Source organism: Chelonoidis abingdonii, chromosome 8, assembly GCF_003597395.2.
Source record: "Chelonoidis abingdonii isolate Lonesome George chromosome 8, CheloAbing_2.0, whole genome shotgun sequence".
In the NCBI taxonomy this organism is placed as follows: domain Eukaryota; kingdom Metazoa; phylum Chordata; order Testudines; family Testudinidae; genus Chelonoidis; species Chelonoidis abingdonii.
Window position 1 is genome coordinate 88448293 of NC_133776.1, and position 24382 is coordinate 88472674.

The following is a 24382-nucleotide window of genomic DNA, read 5'->3' on the forward strand; positions in this document are numbered from 1 at the left end:
CACCACTAGAACTGCTACATTTCCCTGGGCCACTTCCTCACAGCTCTCCCGCTTCCCTATCTTAATGCCTTCTTCACCCTTACCTTAGGGCTCCTTTCCAGTGGCTTGAGCGTGTCTTCATGAGCCAGCCCTTCAGCCACACTTCCCTTCCCTCAGCCTGACAGGAGTGAGCCCTTTTACAGTATCAGAGGGGCCTTAATTAGAGTCAGATGTTCACATTAGCTTAACAGCATCACCTGACTCTTGCAGATTAATTAGAGTCAGGCATCCACTCTAGCCTGGAGCAGCCCCCACTCTGGTCAGTCAGGAACAGAAAACTGCTTATCCAGTGGCCAATATAGCTGCCTTCTACTAATCGGTTGTACCCAACTGACCTGGGTCTATTACAGTACATATGAAACCATCTTTCTGAGGTAGCCTTAGAACACTTTTTTTGTAAGTATTCAAATTATGTATATTTTAAAATGTAGAAGCCTTATTATTTAGCATTCAAGTTTATGGAAACACAGAAGCAAGCAGTTGTTGGATGTACATTTTTTTTACTGCTAAAATCACCTGTATTGTATTCTTCATCCTCTGGGCTTTATTTCTACTAGTTAAAAAACACATTACTGTATTTCTAATGCACTGTTAAATATTCACACAGTTCCTTCAGGTTATAATTACAATCAGTGGTACTCAATTTCTATTCTCCCGTATATTCTAAGGGAAAGCCATAACTACAATATATCCACGCTGAGAATTAACTAAGACTAAAGCTATTTATTTCAGCTTCTTTCTGCAGTGAGGTTGGTGACACCCATCAGTATCAGCATTTTAGAGGATCTGAAGTGAGGACCTTGTAAATTCAATTTTTTTTTTTAATTGGAAGACAAAACTCTACAGAAAGTTGCTGCTGATCCAGGACAAAGACTTAATCACTCTTCTTTATTACTGACTTAAGGTACTTAGAACTCTGGCCTTGATCCACTAAAGCATGTGGTTGAATTTAAGTACACAGGTAGGCCCATTGATTTCAATAGGGCTACTCACAAACTTAAGAGTTTTGCTGGATCATGGTCAGGGAACTCAGGACCCTTGCATGGTTGAGCCCAATTGGAGCTGAGCTAATAACTTGCAGTCAACAATTTATTCTTTGATGTAACCTCTTTCTGCTGCAAAATATCAATCACAACTTTGAATTATTCAACAAACATCTCGTTTTTTCACTCCATAGTTTGATGGTGCATCCAGGTCAGATACCTGATCTGTGTTTTAGTTGGGACTGCTCTGCTAAATCGCATGGTATTAGACTTTGAAATTCACTTTCTGCAAATATTGCTGTCAGTAAAACTCAACTCCAGTGTTTGTTTTAAAAATTTGAGCAAATATTTGTGGAAAACATTTTTTGTCACCCATTCTACTCATTAGGTGCCAGCAGAAGCACCAGGTCTGGTACCAGCTTATTTGTTTGGATGTTGAGGGGAGGGGTGAGGAAAAGCGGGTTTTGCTCTGGATGCACATGACTGAAGTACACATGTCTTTTCAGGAGCAGGGTCTATGTACTTGTTTAGCTTTATGCACTGTGTGTAATGTCATGGCAGTTCTGCACCAAAAGCAATTGACTTCAGTAGGGCCAGGATTCACCCTGATGGGTAATGTTAAGCACAAGCATGTCTTTGCAAGATCAGGGCCACAGTCCGATCTTCTTCCACTCCTATCGCCAGACCTTCTTCCAATCAACCCGGTATTTACCCCCTCTCCTTCCAGTTGCTGCTCAAGACACTTTTCCAGGAAGCCTGTATACTTCAGATTTCGCCTCTGAGGTGTGTTTACGTAATGAAAGATGATAGGAGGGCAATTAAAAAAAACCCAATGAACTAAGGATGATATGCCTAGCTTCATTGCTTAGTCATCTAGCAGGTACTTCCCTTTTCTGTGTAGATGTCATCCTCTAGAATGTAAGCTTTTCAGAGCAGGGCTGCATTTTCACTTTTGTCTGGAAGGCACCAAGCATAGCTATGATCTTAAATGAATACTAGTTGGGGAGACATAACAGCTTTTTTTAAAAACTGTGTGCAGTGATATCTCCTTTTGTTAATGTTCAGTTTCCAAACTGTGGTTAATAAAGGCAAACAAGACACTAACTGTTGGTCTGGATAATTATTTTTGTTGGAAAGTCACGTTTTCCCGTTCTTCAGATGCTAAGCACCAGCATCTCCTTTCACTCGGGTTTTGCAAGTGCTCAGCACATCTCCTGCCTAGGCCCAGTTCTCATCTATTTGTGAGCAATGACATAGTGCAGTTAACATGAAAATCTCCCACTCATACCAGGCCTCATCCGGATGGGAATTGTGTTTTTAGGAAACAAAATGCAACTCATGAATTCATTAAAAGCCCTTGTGCACAGTAAGGGCTTGATATTTCTGAACCCTTGTTCTCAAAGCTACTAGAGATATCCTCAGTTTAAATAAACATCTAACCACATAACTCTGCTAGGGACTTGTATATCTAAGGTATTTTTACCAAAAGAGACTTGATAAGGTAACAAGGCAGAATCAGGGGACGTGTGTGTGTGTGTCAGGGGATGTGTGTGTGTGTGTGTGAGAGAGAGAGAGAGAGAGAGATCAGTTTGGGATAACTTTTTGTTTTATATTTATGATCTGTGCAAGCAAATTCACAAACTATAGCAAGTAGCCTATGAAAAGCTTAAGAAATTTATTAGAGATGCACAGATAAAGTGCTGTTACAGAGAAACTTGTGTAAATAAATCTATTTTAAAATAAATAAGATACAGTTTAAAAAAAAATAAAACACCTTTGACTTCTTGTTTTAACAAAAATCAACCACCTATGTTTTAAGGTCAAGGTGAAATATGTCGTAACTATAGCAGTGATCGTGATCTATATCAACTAATTGAGTCTCCTGCTTATTTTAGGTGTCCCAGAAACAGGAAGGCTATTCCAAATGTACACATTAGACAGTTCCTTTTACAGAAACATTTGTGTAATAAAAAGTGTGGTTGCTCAAATATGTGTTAAAATATTTAACAAGGAAACAATTTTCTCCTGATCTAGTTGATCTTTTAAAAAAGATGATGAATTTATTCCTATGATGCAGCCCACAGGAGGGAACAGAAGTAAACGTCCTCCCTTAACTCAATGCCATTTTGCTTTTTTTTAAGGACTACACAATAGCATATGAGAGCAAGAATAGCCATTTGAGTCATCCCTTTCTTCTTCAAGGTAGAGCCCAGTGATATACCATAGTCTTTACTTCAATATATTGTTTTTGCCTTCATCTCAAAAGGTCCTTTTGTCTTCAGATAAAATGCATGCTGGAAGCAGAGATTCCCTTGAAGTGTCTGACAATGGGATCTTTGCTTCTCTTTCCACCCAGGGAAGATCTTGTTAAGCTGTCACTGTCTGAGTTTTGGGTACTACTATGGTTTTGTGCTCTGTTGTCCATAATTTCAGGCACTTGTGGGCTAGAATGGCTGTTTGTCTGAAGTCAATGCAATATGTTCAACACAGAAAAATCATCATAGCTTCCTTCATACACTCAGGATTTCAAATTCTTCTTCCAACTCAAGCAGTTTATCGGTAGATTCAATAAGTTCTGCCAACAAAAATGAAAACAATATTAATAAACTTGCCATGACTTTTTTGGGCAAGATATGCTGGAAATCACATTTAGCCTTTGTAGATAAATCTGGTGTTCAAGTTGCTACCAGTATTAATGAATGGATTAGCTAATCACATTCAGCATAAGACAATTAACAAAGCATAGCTGCTCCACCTGTGATTATCTCTCCTACTGGTTAAGTGAGGAACATATTGCTGAACTATAGTCCACTCAAGTCAATACTGTACCTGCTCCTGATGTTGTCACTTCTGGTTTTGCTGGAGGTATGAAAGGAGGCCAATGGGCTGGATGATTTTGGACTAACTCAAACATCCGAAGACTCTGCTGCTTCAGAATCTCCTGAGGATAAAGCACTTTCTCTTTTAAAAAAGTATCATATTAACGGAAACAACAGATCTACTTGGCTGGTCAGTCAAAACAGTGACAAGAGGGTAATAATAAATAATTTATGCCCATACGAAATGGAATCCTGTTATACTTTGTGCAACCCTCATTAAAAGGTCATCATTTTACAGATCTACACAGAGTGAATTTCTTCAATCAGAAATATGCATGGAAGGTAGATCTCTTGAGCTCTACCACAGATTGTCAGACATGTTATAATTAGCTCTGATAAACAAAAACTGTAGCTTGTATGTGTATATGCAGCAAAGTGGCACTAAGAGCATGAAATATTTTCAAATCTTTGAAAATATCAAAAATTATTCCTAATTAGATCCTTACTAAGTGCACCATCAGATGATAGGAGCAGAGGACAAACACAGCAGCTCCAAAAAGTAATGGATTTTGAAGGACAACTTTTGATCTGAGATTTGATCTGTTATTACTAAAACCAAGTTCTGCTGGTGAATTATTTTAACTTTTTTTTTTTTTTTTTTAAATGGGTTTGCAAACTGACTTCCTGAGGAAACCATCAACTGGTTTTAGGAATAAATAAATATTTTCTGGAGTTTGAAGTCACTTTTTGCCCTCAGCCTACTATTACTTCCCACAATAAGTTGAGACCAGAGGTGAAAGTAAGCAGATACGGTCCAGTATAGCATACTGGTAAGAAAAGCCAACTATCGGCAGGGCCACTGATGGGGGGGGGGGGGGGGGAACAAAAAGGGGCAGAGACCCCGGGCCCGGTGATTTAAAAGGGCCCAGTGGTCTCGCCAGTGGCCGGAGTCCAAGGGCTCCCAGCTGCCGTTACCCCATGGCTCAAGCAGCGACTTAAAGAGCTTGGGGCTCCCCGCCACCACAGAACTGGGCCCTTTAAATTGCCACTGGAGCTCCAGGCAGCACGAACCAGGCTGCATTGAAGGGCTGGCTGGGGAAGTCTGGCCCCCTCTCTTCAGGGGCCCAGAACCGCTCCCCCCTACCTTGCCCAGGACCCCGGCCACTATGCGTACCAGTAAGTCCATTAAGTTACCTTCACCCTTGGCCGAGACCATGCACAATGTGAGTGTTGTCCTGCAAGGTGCCAAGTACTGCCTGCAGGGTGCACAACACACTCAGCTCCCATGACTTGAAGGGATCCAACCCCTCACAGAATCAGGCCTAAGTGACTCAGTGTAGCGAGTTAATTATAAAGCATAGGATATTTAATAACACATCACCATTAAACAGCAATAGGAGGTCTCAGGAAAGGAACTAGCCAAGACAGAGCCCAACTATTGGTCATTCAGTAAGAATGGCTTTTTAAAATAGTGTATTTAGCATCTAACTAGATTACTTTAGATATTCTTACAGCCACTTTCCAAATGATAGGGGGACCTCGTTTTCAAAGTGCTATACAGTCTTTGCTTAGCACTTCAACAGCATTTCTCTTTACTTATATATTTTTCTATATAACTCATTTAGCTACTGTACACTGACAGATATTTATGGGGAGTTTTCATTTACAGTTTTGTTGGTAAAATGTGTACCTAACCTGAGGCAGATCAAATTAAAAGAATATTCTATTGTTACCTTTTGTACAAGACTACACCAGTTATCAAAGTCTTTTTCTTCTTTACAAAAGAAGCCCTGAGGGGGGAAAAAAAACAGAATTTTTCCTCTGCAAGTTACATGCAATATTAGCAAATAAGGCAGAATTAAGCCACTGTTTTGCAGTAGCACATACTATCATGTGTAAGACCCAAAATGTGTGTCAGACTAAGGACCAGATCCTGAACTGGAGTAAAATAAAGGTCACAGGGAAAAAAAGTTGAAAACAAGGAACTGACATGACATTTGCCACTCATTATACTGAATGTTCTGCTCTTTCCCCTTCTCCTGTTCATCTGTCTTATCTAGTTCGACTATAAATCCTTTAGGGCAATGACTGTATTATGTTTGAGATTTGCTTTATGCACTGTACAGTCTGAGGCCGGTAGGCTCTACCAGAATGCAAATAATAATTGCAGCTCCCTTGAAGTCAATAGGGCCATGCCAATTTACCACAATTGTCCATCTGGCTGCAAGTTTAACTTGCCACTGTGAATGAACTACCATATACATGACACTTCCAAGAGTGGCTCTACTGTGAATATCAGACTCAGTTATATTACTGAATGGACTGGTTGGTTGTGCTTTTTCATGGTTTGAACATTTGCATAGTTAAATGTTACTCACTAACAGCAGATACTTTCCTGCTAAAAGTTGTATTATTAACAACATATGTTTACATCATCTTTCATTTGGGAACTCAAAACACTTGACAAACATTGGGCCAGTTCTGATCTTACACAGAGAAGGAGAATGAAGAGGAACCTTACTGGTGTCAATAGTGCATGTAACTGGAATGATATCAGAATTAGGGTAATTAAGAAATGTAATATCCCTGTAAAGTATCCTGGACTGTAACTACTAATAAATTGGTAAACTGAGACGTAAAGGAGCGAAAGGACCCAGGAATTCTGATTAAATTCCCTGCTTCAACCACTACACTACACTGGCTCTGAAAAAAGTGGAGGCTTCTCTATTACCAAAAATAATTAGCCACCACCATTCAAATATCCAGTTTCCTATTGGAGGGAACATTAATCTCAGCAAAATTACTGCATAGTTTATCAATGAAGATAAATTCTGTATATGTGGAAAAAATTTTGTAGTCATTCATGATTCTGCTCAGGTAAATGCACAACTACCCTTATCAGTACTTATGTACAGTTTTGTAATAGAAGTTCATGCTACCTTTCTTCCCAACACTTACTAATGCTACGGAGGGATCCAAATTCATGATCTTCATTCGATGTGGGGCCTGCTGACAATGGAAGCTGTGGTCATCAACCGTACCGTTTTCCTCCAAATCTACAAAAATCTGAGTGGTGTGAGGGTCCAAATAGATCAGCTCATTTCCTGTGCAGGTAAAATATATTTAATCATTTGTAATATCGCTGAAGCTGGACTTGTAAGATAGAATTTACATCATCATCATGATTAAGATTGATTAGACTTTTGCTAGCTATGCATTTTGAAATTGGGAAATTCAGCAAGAGTGTGGCACCATATCTGGTATAGCTTACTGTGGTGATTTGTAAGGCTTTTTACTTTGACCCTTATTTTCCTTTATTTCCTAGAGCTAACATAACATTTAAAACTTTTAAAGTGTAAATTCTCCCATTCTACAGGTCACAGTATGACCACAGATATAACCTAGAACTCAGTTAGGCATTCAACATTGTTTCATATTAGACTCAGAGAGACTGAAACAATGAGGTCTGAATAAAAATACCACTGGTTTCATCAAAAAATGGATGGATAGGTCATAAATAGAGAGCAGTTATTCATAACAAGTCAAATGGGGTGAAGTTTCAAAAAAGATTAAGTCTAGCACTGAATGTTACTGTAACTGACAAAGGAAAGGCAAGTGGTTAAAATACATTGATGCAAGGCTAGCATTTAAAGACAGCAAGATCTAGTGAAGTTAGAGAAGTGAGCAGAAATCGAACAAATGAGCTTTAATCAGGGAAAACGCTGAGTTATACCACTTGAAGAAAAAAGTGAAGCAAAAGAATAAAACCTAAGACTACAGATTAGGAAACAATACAGGACTACACACTAGTAACATCTGTCTAATAGATTTGCCAAATACTATTCAACTAGCCTTTCATATCACATGACTCTTGCTGATGTTCTTACTTATTTCTATACCCAACTTCACTCTACCTTTCCTATAAAAGATCATAGTGTATTATTCTGGAGTTATCTGATTATCCGTTTCTCCTACTCTCCTTATCTGTTTCCTTAACTACGTTTTCCAGCAGCTTCAGTTTTACACTTCCTGATGTTTCTTCAGACCAGGCCCAGTTCCTTAGCCCATCAACTTATCTGTAATTAATTTTTTCCTTACCTAAAAATCCTATGAAATAGTAGGCATTATTTGGTTTCCCTCCTAATGCCCCCAAAGACTGTGGCATCTTAAAACATTCCTAGAGATTCAAAGGGGAAAAATGAAATTTTAGTTGTCCTGTATATTGGTATCAGAGATATCTAAACTGTTTGTAAATGACATGCAGCATAACAATCATTTCAGGGACAGCGACTCACTTTAAAAGCATCAATATAAATCGGATTGATGTGATTTATCCCCAGTCGTAGAGGTATAATGAGCAAGAGAGGTTTCCAGCCTGAGCAAAACCCTGCTGTGTTCTTGTTTTGACTGAGAGCACTTCTGTGTGAGAAAGTGCTGCCACGTGAAGCACTGCTGCTCTGAGGAGGGCACCAACACATTTTTTCTGTGGGAGCAAGGAGGAGAGACATGTCAATTCGCTAAGGACTATATTATAAATGTTTCAAATGAATGGAAAAGATGCTTTTTCAGAGATCTTTCTTACAGAAGGTCCCAGCTTTTAAGGAGGGTAGTGTGTACATTGTGGCTGTATAATTACAAGTAATCCTGGTAGGCACAGACTAGGATGCCAGGTTACAAGAAGATATTAGGCATCAGGTCAATGACTAGGAGATGATGATTTACTAGAGAAAGTTATGTTTAACCAAACAACATTTAGCACCGGAAGCTTTCTTGGGTAACTATATGTCTTGCTAGAGGAGGGGGTAACAAGGCGATGCATAGTACTGGGTATCCCAAGAACTGTCCCCCACACACCTTATTTCTCAATTAGGGTAATAAGTAAGACCCAAAATTCATTTTTTTAATTAACTACATTTTTAGGGTACTTTGGCAAATAAGAAACTTTAAGTGAGAACCAGTGTTTGTAACTTACTGATGTCTTCAATGACCACAGTATTGTCCATAGATACATAAACTGCCAAGGAATTCCATTCATCAAATAAAGCAAGCTTTCTAGAAAACATTAAAGATAGTAATTAGTGAAAAAGTGTATTGTCATTCAGAAGCCAAAAGTGTAGCTTGGCACTCAATGCAATTAGATGGCTCTTGAATAAATATATTCTTAACAAAAACAGCATTCGTTGTATTTTTTATTAGTCAAAGTATAATTATGACATAGAAGAGAATGCAGAGATAGCATGAAAGTGAAATAACTTGTGTGAAAAATTTCTTGGCTCATTGCCAATAGCAAAGCAATTGAACTCTACAACCTTGCTACTTTATATTGATTATTATTTGTGTTGCAGTCACACCTAGGGGCCCCAGTCATTGCCCAGGACCCGACTGTGTTAGGCGCTGTGTAAACACAGAACAAAGAGACAGTCTCTGCCCCAAAGAGCTTACAATCCACTCGCACATGTGAGTAACCTTATGCATGAGTAGTTCTACGGAATTCAGTGAGATTACTGATGTGCATAAGTGTTGGTAGGATCAGGCCATAAATCTGTCATAAACTCAGTCCCAGACCAAGTGAAGAAAGAAAAGTTGTACGAGAAAGTTAAGTCAGACACTATGCTGAGTCTGCTATACTTTCTTTTTATGTAGTTCAATAGAACATCCTTAAATGAATATACTGGCTTACAGCTCTCTGGCTATGTAAACCGCTATCTAGGTTTCATTGTTAAACTCTAGTTTTAAAGCAGCTAAAATTAAATATAACTTGTAGGGCTCTTAAGCGATTAAAAAAATTAATTGCGATTAATTGCTCTGTTAAACAATAGAATATCATTTATTTAAATATTTTGGGACATTTTCAAACATTGATTTCAATTACAACACAGAATATAAAGTGTACAGTGTTCACTTTATATTTATTTTTTATTATAAGTATTTGCACTGTAAAAAACCCAAAAGAAATAATTTTTCAATTCACCTAATACAAGAACTGTACTGCAATCTCTTTATCATGAAAGTTGAACTTGCACATGTAGAATTATGTACAAAAAAACCTGCATTCAAAAATAAAACAATGTAAAATTTTAGAGCCTGCAAGTCCACTCAGTCCTACTTCTTGTTCTGCCAATCGCTCAGACAAACAAGCTTGTTTACATTTGAAGGAGGTAATGCTGTCCACTTCTTCTTTACAATGTCACCTGAAAGTGAGAACAGGCGTTCTTGTGGCATTGTTGTAGCGGACGTCACAAGATATTTACATGCCAGATGCACTAAAGATTCACATGTCCCTTCAGGCTTCAATCACCATTCCAGAAGACATGCATTCATGCTGATGACGGGTTCTGCTGAATAACAATCCAAAGCATGTTCATTTTCATTATCTGAATCAGAAACCACCAGCAGAAGGTTGATTTTCTTTTTTGGTGGTTCGGGGTCTGTAATTTCCCCATCGGAATGTTGCTCTTTTAAGACTTCTGAAAGCAAGCTCCACACCTCATCCCTCTCAGATTTTGGGTTGTTTTTTTTTAATCTTTTTTTTAAGGCACTTCAGATTCTTAAACCTTGGGTCAAGTGCTGTAGCTATCTTTAGAAATCTCACGTTGGTACTTTCTTTGCATTTTGTCAAATCTGCAGTGAAAGTGTTCTTAAAATGAACAAGATGTGTTGGGTCATAATCCAAGATTGCTATAACAGGAAATGTATGGCAGAATGCAGGTAAAACAGAGCCAGGGACATACAATTCTGCCCCAAGGAGTTCAGTCAGAAATTGAATTAATGCTTTTTTTTTTTTTTTTAAATGAGCGTTATCAGGATGGAAGCATGTCCTCTGGAATGGTGGCCGAAGCATAAAGGGGCATATGAATGTTTAGCATATCTGGCATGTAAATACCTTGCAAAGTCTGCTACAAACTGCCATGCACATACCTGTTCTCACTTCCTGGTGACAGTATAAATAAGAAGAGGGCAGTACTATCTCCCTTGAATGTAAACAAACTTGTTTGTCTTAGCGATTGGCTGAACAAGAAGTAGGACTGAGTCAATTTGTAGGCACTGAAGTTTTATACTGTTTGTTTTTGAGTACAGTCATGTAATAAAAAAAAATCTACATTTGTAAATTGCACTTTCAAGACAGATTGCATTACAGTACTTGTATGAGGTGAACTGAAAAATACTATTTCTTTTGTTTATCATTTTTACAGTGCAAATATTTGTAAGCAAAAATAATATACACTTTGATTTCAATTACAACACAGAATACAATATATATGAAAATGTAGAAAAACAGCCAAAATATTTAATACATTTCAATTGGTATTCTATTATTTAACAGTGCAATTAACTGATTTATCTTGATTAATTTTTAATCACAATTAATTTTTAGTTAATCACGTGAGTTAACTGCAAATAACTGGTAGCCCTAATAATTTGTTTTATTACTCTACACTGTCAGTATAAGTAAATAAAAAAATAAAAGCAGCAAAGAATCTTGTGGCACCTTATTGACTAACAAACGTTTTGGAGCATGAGCTTTTGTGGGTCAATACCCACTTCGTCGGATGGATGTATTCACCCACAAAAGCTTATGCTCCAATACGTCTGTTAGTCTATAAGGTGCCACAGGACTCTTTGCTGCTTTTACAGATCCAGACTAACACAGCTACCCCTCTGATACTAAATAAATAAAACTAACCTACTTATAAACATGATTTTTTTCATATAAATCTTTTGTAGAAGAAATGCAGTATTTTTCTTACGTATCTCACGTGTTTGATTTAGGGACAGTCCTACCTATGCCCCTGTCGGACATGGACAAGTCATATGACTCAAATAATCCTTGTATATAACTGAGTAAAAGCAGGACCTCAGTTCAGACTATACATGGGTTTAAGCCAAGGCCTCCAAACTTTACATTGTTTCAAAATCCAGAACTGGAGGTCATCACCCTTAGACAGCTATGCTGCATCGGAATTGAACTATTCAGGGTAAATACATTCTAAATACATATGTATGTTTTGCTTACTTTAACACTTGTGCAACTGTATTTGGTCCAAACCATTCTCCAATCGACTTCCCCTCTCCTACACCCATCTGTGCTGTTTTTATTAGAAACAAAACACACACGAAAGAGCATAAATATTAGGTGACGACGTATTAAATGGCATATCCTAATATTTTGTTGCACAGATTTTAAAATATTGTAAAATATTTACATGTTATCAGATTATTGATATACTATCCGTTCTTTTTTTACAACTGCAATGAGATTAGTTTCCATAATTGAGAAGCCTCTAAACTGCATTCTGACTACTGACACCCCTCACTACAATCTATGGGCCAGTGCGAGAGAATCTATGTTGGTAAGCACTAATTTAACATTATTAAAGTCTGGTCCCTACTAGTCACATATTCTATCCAGAGCTAGTTGTTATTTCTATTGTACATACTGGATTTAGACCTCAGTATATATTTGGTATGCATTAAATCTTCTATATATACTTATCCGCTTTGTCTCCATAATCCTTCTTTTGTTTCATGATTATATATTTTAAAATTAATACATTTTAAACACATTAGCAACTTCAGTCATAAAAAGCCAATGATACCTGCCCTTACCCATTTGGTGAATAGAGTAACACCCATCTTTTCTGTCTATGAAGCATCGCAGGATCTTGTGATATTCCTCAGGTTGTTTTTTGTGTCTCTCCCACTGCCAGTCTTACAGGGAAAAAGTTATACAGATTAACTGACATACTCCAAACTCTGTCTAGCGTTTCATACTACGCAATCATGAGTGGAGATTTTCTCCCCAATTTACACCAGTTTTAATGAGTAAAGTTTGGCCCCAGAGGACAACAACTCTTTAGAGGCGGCATCGGGAGAATATTTAATAAAGAAAAAAGAAAAGGTCAAGAAGATGCCAAAATAAGTCTCAGCATCTCTCAATAGGAAGATGTGTGTTGTTCTGTCACAGAAAAGGTGCAGAATTTATCCCTGAATGCTATATCATCTTATATATATATTTATGAGCAGGGGTTACCACACTAGAAGGACCCAAGGTGCAGACTGTGCAGAGAGCCTCCGAGACAGTCCAAACACATAGTGGCAGATGTAAGATGCAGGCAGGAACAGCATACACTGAACGGCACACCAAGTGGCTGGCATTGTGTACAGGAACATCTGCACAGCGTATGAGGCTAGACCCTCCCAAGACCAGATGGGAGATTCCGCAGAAGTTGTGGAGAATAGCGGGCTAAGATTCGTGGACTTCCAGTCCAGACGGACAGGCAGGTACTGGCCATCAACCCATCGTGAATAGACAGGAGCAGAAGACAGCAGTGTTAGATATAGTGCCAAGTGACGCAACATCAGAAGAGGAATATGAGAAGCTGGAGAAGTACCAGGGCCTAAAAGAGGAACTAGAGAGGAATGTGGAAATGAAGGCCAAAGTGGTCCCATGGTGGTAGGAGCCCTCGGGGCTGTGACTCCTAAGCTGGTGTAGTGGCTCAACAGATCCCAGGAACAACATCAGAGCTCTCTGTCCAGAAGAGTGCAGTGCTAGAACAGCTAATACTGCGCAGAACCTCAAACTCCCAGGCCTCTGGTAGAGGCCCGAGGTTGAGGAAGACACATACCACCCATAGGGGTGAGAGGGAATTTTTTTTTATATATATATATATATATATATATATATATTAATATATATATAATATATTAATATATTATTATATATATTTATAATATATTATATATATATATATATTTTTTTTACAAGAAGAGACTGCTTTTCTAAAATACAACATGAACCAAGAATGTTTTCACAAAAATCTTGATAGTCAGAAGGAGACAATAAGAACTTGGCTACACTTTTTTTGCACCACTTTGCTGTATCAGTTTAGAAACAGATATAGCTAAAAGTGGCACACGCTTTACTGTGGACTAAGTTACAGCAGTATATAGGTGTCCACAGCAGGGTCTGTACCCATTTAACTATAGTGGTATAAACTCACATCCTAACCAAAACAGCTGACTCAATACAAGAGCTCTAATGTATATTATGCCTAAAATTACTCTGGCTGTAATCCTGGAACGCTCAGACAGGTGTATGGGTCCACACTTAGTGAATTCTGTTGCAGGATTGGGACCTTAGGCTGGAGGTAGGGAAACTATCTGCATATTTGCCTATAATTTGCAGTATTGTTGTAGCCATGTTGGTCCCAGGATATTAGAAAGACAACGTGGGTGAGGTCATACCTTTTACTGGACCAAGCTATAAAGCTACAGAGAATTCTTCTTTATTTTGCCTATAAAGCAATTAGTACAATTTGGGCACCACATAAACAATGAACACGATGACAGGAAATCAGGCAGGCAGCAGCAGTTTCCACCCAGGCACCAGGCTCATTATTTGTCATGCAAAGCTCTATTAAATAATAAAGACAGGAGTCCCACTTGGTAAACCCACTGTTCTTATTTTTCTGCTGAACCACCAAAACAATTCACCCCTGCTGGGTCAGAATGAAACACTGACAGCTTCCTCTTGTCTGGAGACATCATTTATTAGTCATTTCTGTCAATCATTCTGAAGAGACTTTCACTAGTTACTTTAGCCCTACATCTCTCAGTGGCTGTCTATTGTACTGGGCTTTCCCACCAACGTTAAATGTCACCCAAATAACACAGAGCCTCCTAACATATTTCACAAAGTAACAATATGCTCACCCCTTCCTAAATGCCGGCAAATCAGGGCCTGTGCGAGCATCATCTGTCCACATCGCAGCATGCATCCCCAGCCAGTATCGGATGAAGGGCCTGTGCCTCCTATTAACAAAAATTATTACAATTAATCTGGGTTCTTGACTGAAATTAGAACCACAAAAATCAAATTGTTGAAATCTAGGTAGTCAAGAAAAGTTCGGCTCTTTAACAAGTGTCCTGTGGATGAAGAGAAATTTAGAAAAAGATTTTTAGCATCAGTCTGGCTTCTAGAGAAGTGTTCAGGCTCTGCCAAGCAGATCTGTGTGGAGACCAGTACTGATACAGCTCAATAAAAAGCAGAATTCTTTGTTGATGCAAGACAAAAGACAAAGAAGCAACCATGTAAAGCTGTTTACCAAACTCTGCCAAATTCAAGGATAAAATGTACAAGCCTATATGCAGGACTCTGTACACGGTGCTAAGCCAGAACTAAACTCTGCAGTGAGGTCCTATGAGCACTATGAAACCAAAACAAAAGATGGAGGTGTAGGCAGTGGACCTAATGGAACTCAATATGGAAAGAGTAATGCAATTGGTACAGTAACCTCCATATTTTAATATTACATTATAATTAATTTTCCCCCATTTTCAGTTTGCAATATATTAAAGTATATACGTGTGCATATATATTAGTAAATGCGCTGTATAAGCTTTGAGGGTTTGAAGCTGGAGGTTTTAGCATTTGGGTAGGAAGCAAATACAGATATTGGCATCTGGTGAAACACTGGACAGTTTGTTGGATGCAGTGAAATAATAATCTATTAAGATTATTAGGAAGGGTCACACCTCTCCAAGCTATTGCTTCAAACTGTCTGCAGATTCAGGAAGACAATATTTTCTAATTGTTTATGTTTTAAGGCTGTCTTCACAATCCTGGAGACTACAAAGATAAATCAGTTTAAACTAAATGCTTAGATACTTAAGCACAGTTCTGCATCAAAAAGTGGATTCTATGGTAAATTCCAAGAGTCTCCTTTATTTGTTTCTATTTAATTTAGTGCTTGAGAAAGATGCTAAATTGACTGTCCTGGAAATCTATCAACAGAACAGGCAGCGCATGGACAGTGTTCCATCCATCTGTCTCAACTCTGTAGTAGAAAGACTACCTCTAGTGGTGAATGGTACTTACTCTCTAGTAAGATTGCCAGTAGTGTTGTTAACTATGCCAACTGTGGTGGTTTTTGCAATTGTGGCAGAGACCATGAAATAATGGGTTTTGGGCTCTATCCACCTGCGCTAGATGTAAATTAGCAACCTAAAGGTAAAGGTTCTATCCCATTACCAATCCCATAGCTTATCCAGTCCAAATGTTTCTTTGGGTGATGATTTGGGAAATTAATTTAATTTAACCAGAAAGTTTAAGTAGGGTTTTTATTCCTTTAATGTGAAATCATTTTTAGTGTGTGAATAAACAGGTTAAACTTATTTCTTGCACAATAGATCTACTGTGCATTCCCCATTCATTTGAGAAACAGTCACAAGTTATTTCCACTATCAGTATAAACACAAGGACCAAATTTTCTACTGTTGTAATTGAGCACAGCTTTCAGTACTAGGGAATCTGGCCCACTATTTCCTTTTGGTTTTCAGAAGGAATAAAAGTCATACCTCTAAGTCCTCTAATAATTTAGGAATTGGAAAGTTCATATACAATAATTTGATTCCTTCCACACTTTTAAATTTTCAACAAGACAATAATACAGAAAAATTGGGCTGTTCACCCTAAAGCATACCCACCAATTGGTGAAAATTTTCTTCTGTACGTAAACCACAGACGAGCACTTATATCCAACAATAACTTAGATTTGTCTAGAATTAAAAAACAAAGCCATATTAAACTACCAACTCCTAACTGCAAAGATCATTTGGCATTAACGCAACATATAGACGATACAGGAGATGTCTATTTACTTTCACATAAAAAATACTACATGTATCACTTTAAATATTCTGCGCACGTTACATATACAAACTAAACAAAATCTATTGGGTAAGCATGAAGTACTTATTAGCCATCAAAGGTTAAGAGAGTAGCATTTCTGTTTTGAATAGCTAAGCTAAACTTGAACCAGCTACTGCTATGCAGAACTATCCCCTCTGAACAAAATCACACACAGGACAAGAAACTTGGAGAATTTCTACTAAGAGAGACCAAGCTGGGTCTGAAGGAGGAAGGATGAGCCTAAGTGAATAGTCCCATGCAGAGAGAAAACAAAGTGAGATGTCCATTTTCCATGGCATCTTCTCCCTCACACTTGCAAGGATTTCACCACCTTAGAGAATGTTAACCCTGAATACCGCAGAGATAGGTGGGAGCATGTCCAAGCAGATCAATGAGAGCCTTGCTTCTCATTGGGGAAGGAAGACCATAAAAGTCACAGGAAGATATTGACTACAGTGCCTACAAACAACAATATTAGGTTTTTGTGCAAAAGCAATGGCACTTTGGAAATACCCTGGGATATGTGCAATTTCACTGCAAATCTCAGGAGATGGACCTTGCTGGTTTGGAGAGCCATACCTAGTCTTCCCCACCCCTCCTTTCCCTAACAGGATAATGTGACAAAAAATTTCCATATAGACTATGATCTGCTCCCTGTCTTAGACAAAGTTTATTGTTCACCATATACTATCTAGCTAGGGTGACCAGATGTCCTGATTTTATAGGGACAGTCCCAATTTTTGGATCTTTTTCTTATATAGACTCCTATTACCCCTCACCCCCTATCCCGATTCTTCACATTTGCCGTCTGGTCGCCCTATATCTAGCACAGTGGGAGCCAACATAACTCAACAGACAAAATAAATAAAGCTGTGACTTGTTATACATAATCAATCACCAGTACGATTGAACAAACTAAATCCTCTAAACTGATAGTTTATCAGGCCCTATTTAGTCTGTTTATTCCAATTCCTGAGCACAATCTGTCTCATTTTAAAAACTCTGGAGTGACATTCAACTTTGACATTAGAATTACTAAACCATTAAGCTGGCCAAGAAGAGTAAATAACAGTATATTTTTGCAAAAGAATTTTTAAGAAGATTAGGTTGTAGTCAAATTGTGCTAGTTTTGTACCAATCATATCAAAATGTTTATATTGACTCTACAGCATTTTTAATCTCTCCAGTTTTAAAAATTAAAGCTTTTTTGGGGGGTATTTTCAGGATTCCCTCAAAGGCACTCTACAATTCTTGAGGATCTAACTACTTACTGCCTTTATCCTCTTGTAGTTTACCTTGGACTGACTTCCCCTTCCAGCCATTATCAGGATTCTTCAACAGCACCCTACTGCCCATCAACGCCATTAGTGAGTTGACTGCCAGGATCCAGAAAGCGCAACACAAGGTGCTACCCCACACACTCTCCAAGGAACAAAAACCAGCCCTACCTTCTCATTCCTGTGTGGTAGAGTATTGTACTATAATTACACTGCAGGGACAGCTTCTAGGGAAAGTGTTTATTTTTATCAAATTAAAACAACATATGCATCGGAAAGATAAAGTCAATTTTTACTACTTAATTTTAAATATACATTAACTTTCAACTGAGAATCTCACGCTGTAAGAAATTCACACATCCAGCATAGTGGATTTGTTGTTGTCTGAACTACTGTACAGACTTAATTTTTTGGTGTCCGGATACTGTTAATTGCTGATTCATTGCATTTACTTTGTATTTTAAAATGCAATTTATCACCAAAAGCACGTGGCTTCAGTGTATGCTTCTGATTTACAAAGTTACTAAGGATATGGCTGATATTTCCTGCATCATCACATCCAGTTTTAAAACGAGCTACAGTAGATACTCAGCTGCCTGCTCCTTTCTTATAGGAGAAACTTTAAAGGGTACTGTCAGGATTTTATTTATTTTGGTGGGAAGATTCTGTGTGAAAAATGTTTTCTCCGTAGCTGATTGTTTAATACCTGTGATGTTATCTTTCTTAAAAAGTCCCTTATTTATTCCATGACATTTGATTACTAGAAATAACCCACCTAATGAGAGACTAATCTGCAGGATAAGTGTGCCCTGTTTGCAGAAACTGTGACAGATGCTGCACTTGCTACTTTGGTAAACTTCCTGCCAGCTAATTTCATATCAGGGTGACCACCACTGTATATAGTTGGTCTACTTTTTAGAAGTGAGTTTATTTTTGCTCTCAGATTTATGTAGTGATAATGTTATGAACACTGAGGAAATGTTGTGGCATATAAACTATGAAAGTTATAGCTGGATTGTCATTACAAACATACCTGTCTTAAGGTGGTATTGCCTTCCCAAAATCCACACTGACCCATCTGTTTCTGGAAATTCTTCTAGGTATTCCGATAAGACAGTACTCTGGTTTTCACACTTGGATAAAACTGAACAGGAACAGAGAAAATTCAAACTCCATTTTGTTCTCTTTGTTCTTTTTGGAGCACTTTTGAGTTCTTATAGTGCAACTAGCTCCAGCCAGTGATCTAGTCCAGAGTTTGGGGGTTTTCTGACCAATACTTCATTCTAGCAGCAGCATTTACCCCATTTTCCCTCTGCAATATGCACTACCATTAAAATGGACCAGCGTTTGTTGCAATTTTGTATTTTAACTCTCCAGAAGCTCTGGAAGACACTATGGCTGACACCTGGACCCTAGAGCCCAGGGAGAAATCCTGGTGCTATAGAAGCATATGGCAGTTTTTGCCACCGACTTCAATGAGGTTAGGCTTTCACCCAAAGTCTAGGTGAACAATTCATGTCCCAGGCCTGCACTAAACATAGTTAACTTTAAGCATATAAACCTTCCCCTCATTTCAATGTCATTAATCTTTCTTAAAATTAAGAATGTGCCAAGTGTAAGTGGGACTGGGGCCTTAGTCTGCTAACAAGAGATTCTGGATCTCCTGTTCAGGAAAAAAAACAACACTATTATTCACCATAAAACTCAGGCCTGGTCTACACTACGCATTTAAATCGATTTAAAGAGCGTTAAATCGGTTTAACGCTGTACCCGTCCACACTACAACGCCCTTTATATCGATTTCTATACTCCTCCCCGACGAGAGGAGTAGCGCTAAATCCAATAGTAACATATCGGATTATGGTGTGGACGGAAATCGACGTTATTGGCCTCCGGGCGGTATCCCACAGTGCACCACTGACCGCTCTGGACAGCAATCTGAACTCGGATGCAGCGGGCAGGTAAACAGGAAAAGCCCCGCGAACTTTTGAATTACATTTCCTGTTTGCCCAGCGTGGAGCTCTGATCAGCACGGGGCGACGCAGTCTCCAAATTCCAAAAAGAGCTCCAGCATGGACCGAACGGGAGAATACTGGATCTGATCGCTTTATGGGAGACAAAATCTTTGTATCAGAGCTCCGTTACAGAAAACGAAATGCCACCGTCTGAAAAAATCTCCAGGCTACAAGGCCTGCATACAGAGTGTAAACGGAAAGTCAAAGAATCAAATGGACGTCATCTGGAGGGAGAGGTACTGAGACTCCCAGCTATCCCAGTCCCACAGCATCCTTTTGAAGTATGCATTCTTGCATGAGCTCTCCAAATGTCTGTAGGTTTCACACAGTGTCTGGCGTGGTTCGGGGAAATGCTTCCTTCAGTTTTTTCCCCCCACCACATGTGAAAGAAAAGGAAAGAAATCGATTCTTGAACATTCTTCAATGTCACCGCTATGTTGTACTGAATGCTGCTGGTAAACGCGATGCGCAGCAGTGAAGAAGCAGATCCGCTCCCTCTCCCCTCCGCGTGGCAGAACGGGGCCAATAGGACTGGTAACTGTCCTCATGAACCCCTGAGGCCCAATGCTTTTAAACTGAATATGGGGTGCGTGGTAAGAACAGGATGATTCCCTGGTCACTCCCAGTAGATAGAACAGAAACGGGGCTAGTAACCGTGCCTTCATCCATAGCTACTGGGGGCGAAGCTTCAACAGCCCCATCACCTTTTTCCTTTGTAAGAAAGATCTGTACTGCCTGGACTGTCAATAAGCAGCAGCATGCTGTGCTCTCTACCTACAACCGCTTAATGTCCTGCTGGACTACAATCGCGCTGGGAGGCTGCCTTCCCTCTTTATGTCACTAAATACAATGTTTCCTTATTCCTGCATCTTTATTACTTCAGACACAAATGTGCAGGAACACTCCAAGGGTAGCAGGAGGTTGGGGAGAAAGGGAAGCAACGGGTGGGTTGTTGCAGGGGCAACCGCCTGCTGATACGACACGGAGCAGCTGCTCTCTGATACACGGTTCTCTAATACACTTGCCCCTTATTCTAGGCAGGACTGCCTAAACTTTAGAAACCATAAAGAAGGGATGACTCGGGGAGTCACAATTCTTTTGCGTTGCACCCCCGCCGATTTCAGCAGGGGCACTCATGATAGCAAGCGACAGTACAGAGGGGGAGAGATACCTGGATTTCAATTGCCAGTTTTATCTCTGGCAGTAGATGGACAGAACAGACCTGGTAACCATCTCTGTCTTCTTATTTGCAAAGCAATGGACTGCGTGCTGTGTGCGCTGAGTATCGCTCTCTGTCCGCGGCACCAGTAACACATACCGGTGCTGGAAAAAAAAAAGCTGAACGGGCCCATGGTTGCCGGCTATGGCGTCTGCCAGGGCAATCCAGGGAAAATGCGCGAAAGGATTGTCAGCTGAGTTTCCCGGAGAGGTCAGAATGACTGACCGCATTTACCCAGACCACACCCCCGCGACAATGATTATCAACCCAGAATTCCAGAGGGGCGGGGAGAACTGCGGAACTATGGGATAGCCACGAAGAGCTACCCACATGCACGCTTCAGAAATCGATGTTAGCCTCGGACCAATGGACGCACAACGCCGAATTACTGTGCCTAGTGTGGCCGCATGAAATCGAATTTATAATATCAGTTTTATAAAACTGATTTTAGCTAATTCGATATTATCCCGTAGTGTAGACGTGGCCTCATTCACTTTAAGATGAATAAATATAACACCTATATTGATTCATTCTATATTAGAAGTTCATTTGATTATGATTTTTGGTGGGAGTTTATGGAAATGAAGGAATTGCTTAGTTTTACAGCTGAAGAGTTATTGTTTTTATTTGCTTTGATTATTTTTTCTTTCAAATGACATTTAAAAAATACACAATGAACTGATGTTTAATTATTAAATCATAAATATACATGCTAAATATGTTTAACTTGTTTGTAATATTAATATTACTAAAGATTTATAGGCTCCAGTCAGGATTACCCATTTTGCTAGGCACTGTACAAACGCAGAAAAAGATACAGTCCCAGTCCCACTGAGTTTAATATCTATTACCCAATCTTGAAAACACTTTTGCATGCAAGTAATCACAATGAATTTAACAGGCCTCCTCATGTACGTAAAGTTAATCATGTGTCTTTCTTTCCTAATTGCCACTAATAGCAACTATACACAGCCACTCCTCTTGCTGCAAAATAATTAAATGTGATTACACAATAGACTACAAAATACACTGGCTTAGAACAAAATGTCTATAGAAAAGATAAAGTTGACATTCTGGCCAACGTTTTAGAATACTCAGTGACATTTTAACTATTAGATAAATTAGGCCCAAAATGTAGGCTCTTTGTTGAAGAAAAAAAGATTTTACCACAACTAATAACATTTTTCATGACATTTTTAAAATGTCAAACAAAAGTTTTATATTATTTAAACATTTCTTAAAGTATTGACATGTAAACATGGCACCATTTGTGTAAGTGCCTGAAAATCAGAAGTCAAAACTGACTATACTCAGAAAGTGAAACTGACCAAGTTTTACTGTCCAAGTTAAGCAGAGTGCAAAATTAAACAGCATAAAGAGTAAAAAATATTGACTTTGAATTAATTTAAAAAATATTAGGTAAATAACATACTTAAGGAAACATGCAGTTTTAAAAATATTATACTTTAGAGAATACCCTAGAGAGTTTCACACAAACCCTCCTCAGATTAGAATATATTAACCAGAAAATTGGCATTCAGGCATTATGTATAATATTTTTCTATTCAACTTGAATAAATGATTGCTAATTACTGTAGAACAGTGAACTTTAACTATAGGTGTGTATGTGTATGTATAGGTGTTTATGTGTATTTATATATACACACACCTAGACCTGCTTCTATGGGAGCCAATGGGAAAAATCCAGGGCCATTATGAAGGACTCACTTAATACCAAAACATTTACATGCATAATCAAAATGATTTCTGATATCATAATCTAGTGAATGCATACTGTGTTGACACATTTTATTTATTCCATCCAGTTGGCAGTCACAATTGTCAAAGGATCAGCTTCAGGACTGCAGATAAATTGATGTCAACACTATGCTAAAAAGCTTGAAGTAAATATCCATGCAACAGTAGAGCAGGCTTTAACACTACAAATCCAGGCCTAGACCCTGCAATTTCCTGAGTGTAGTGACAGGACTCAGGTGAATTACATACTTCAAATACTTCTAAATTACCCAATAATCATATCTAAATATGATAACTATACAAGTGGATTTACTCAGCTCTATTTTTGTCCTAAGACTTATATTAAGTGGACACCAATACCTAGTTTAGGCTCCATAAGGTGCCACAGGACTCTTTGCTGCTCCATATTTAAGTTCTGTAAAGGAGTTTCACAAAAATTTACTACTGTACTCATAACATTTTAATGTTAAAGCTGTTGTTAAAAGTTTTTTAATTTAACCATTCTAGGTAAGATTTTCAGCAAAGAACATCAGAAAGGGAAAGGTGAAACTGACAAATATGTTTTCATTGGTCACCTGACTGAAGTGCAAAAAGTAAACAGCATGGATGGAAACAAAATCAACTCTGCACTTTTTAAAAATAATCTAAAGATGTTCTTAGTAACTGATCTAAGGAAACTCCGTGGTGTTTTTAATCAACGTTATTTTCACCTGGCTGGACAACCATGTTTGTGAGCTGAGTCAAGACCACTGAACGATACAGTGAACCCTGTTAACCGCAGCCACCTGTCCCAAGAGCTAATCCCATTTCAGTCCCCACTACCGCTGGGGCTGGAGGTCCTGGCCTGAGGGTCCCGGAAGCGTCCTTATGGCAGGACCGACAGTGACACTTCGTCACTAGCTTGTGTCACCTCAGGGCGTAGCAGCGCCGGACCCGCACGGAACAGCGGCGGCTGCTGCCATCTTCCTCTAGCGCAGCCCCTGCCCGCGGCACAGCGGGCCTGGCAACCGCCCCACGCCCAGCCCCTGCGCCCCGAGCGCCCAGCCGTCCCGCCGGCGGGGCAGCCCAGCGCCCGGAAGGCAGCCGGGGTCCCGGCTCAGCCGCGGGCGCCGGCCAGGCTCGGAAGCCAGATCCGCATCGGAGCTCGGCGGGCGCAGGATCGGGGCCCGAGCTGCGCTTCCCGGAGCTGGGCTGCGTCCCAGCGCACGTCACCCCTGGGCTGTCACCGCATGCGCCCCACCACACGCCCCGGCCTGGGCTCCCGCCCGCGACACCGCCCCGGCCCGGATCGGAACCGCCCCGGCCGATCGGAACACCCCGGCCCGCGCCCTAGGCCGGGTCCTTCCCAGTCTCCGCTGTCCCGCCAGCAGCGCCCCTTCCGCCGCCCAGCCAATCCCCCGACCCCGCCACAGTTTCCCCTGCCCCCCACGTCCCCTCACCGGACTCCATCCTCCCGCTGTCACCATCCTCCCAGCGGACACGCAACACGGCGGCAGCCGCGCGGCACGCTGGGAGTTGTAGTTCCGCTGTGAGGGGGACGCTCCGCCCCGCTGGCCTGCTTCTCTGATTGGCTGCCTGGAG

The 24382-nt window shown here is 39.7% G+C and overlaps 1 protein-coding gene across 3 annotated transcripts; it reads right to left on the minus strand.

Moving 5' to 3' along the window:
- Window positions 1–2683: 2683 nt before the first annotated feature.
- On the minus strand, window positions 2684–24331 carry ATG4A (autophagy related 4A cysteine peptidase). 3 transcript variants are annotated; one of them, XM_032788203.2, is made up of 13 exons: window positions 24241–24331; window positions 18843–18953; window positions 16328–16399; window positions 14555–14653; window positions 12449–12550; window positions 11856–11928; window positions 8814–8893; window positions 8137–8324; window positions 7940–8018; window positions 6800–6945; window positions 5575–5631; window positions 3852–3963; window positions 2684–3597 (listed from the first exon to the last, which is right to left on the minus strand). In XM_032788203.2, the coding sequence occupies exons 1-13, from the start codon at window positions 24248–24250 to the stop codon at window positions 3533–3535; spliced, it is 1194 nt and encodes a 397-aa protein (XP_032644094.1). In that variant the 5' UTR covers window positions 24251–24331; the 3' UTR covers window positions 2684–3532. The 3 variants fall into 3 exon arrangements, with proteins under 3 accessions (XP_032644094.1, XP_032644095.1, XP_032644096.1); XM_032788204.2 differs by lacking the exon at window positions 5575–5631; XM_032788205.2 differs by lacking the exon at window positions 18843–18953 and having other exon boundaries at window positions 24241–24303.
- Window positions 24332–24382: the final 51 nt, after the last annotated feature.

Bases quoted from the DNA above. Each gene is read 5' to 3' on its own strand.
- ATG4A (XM_032788203.2), bottom strand. The intron at 5,632-6,799 runs GTAAGTGTTGGG...TTCCCCCCTCAG, and splicing joins TGGATCCCTCCGTAGCATTA to GGCTTCTTTTGTAAAGAAGA. The intron at 3,964-5,574 runs GTAACAATAGAA...CTTTATCCTCAG, and splicing joins GGTGTAGTCTTGTACAAAAG to GAGATTCTGAAGCAGCAGAG.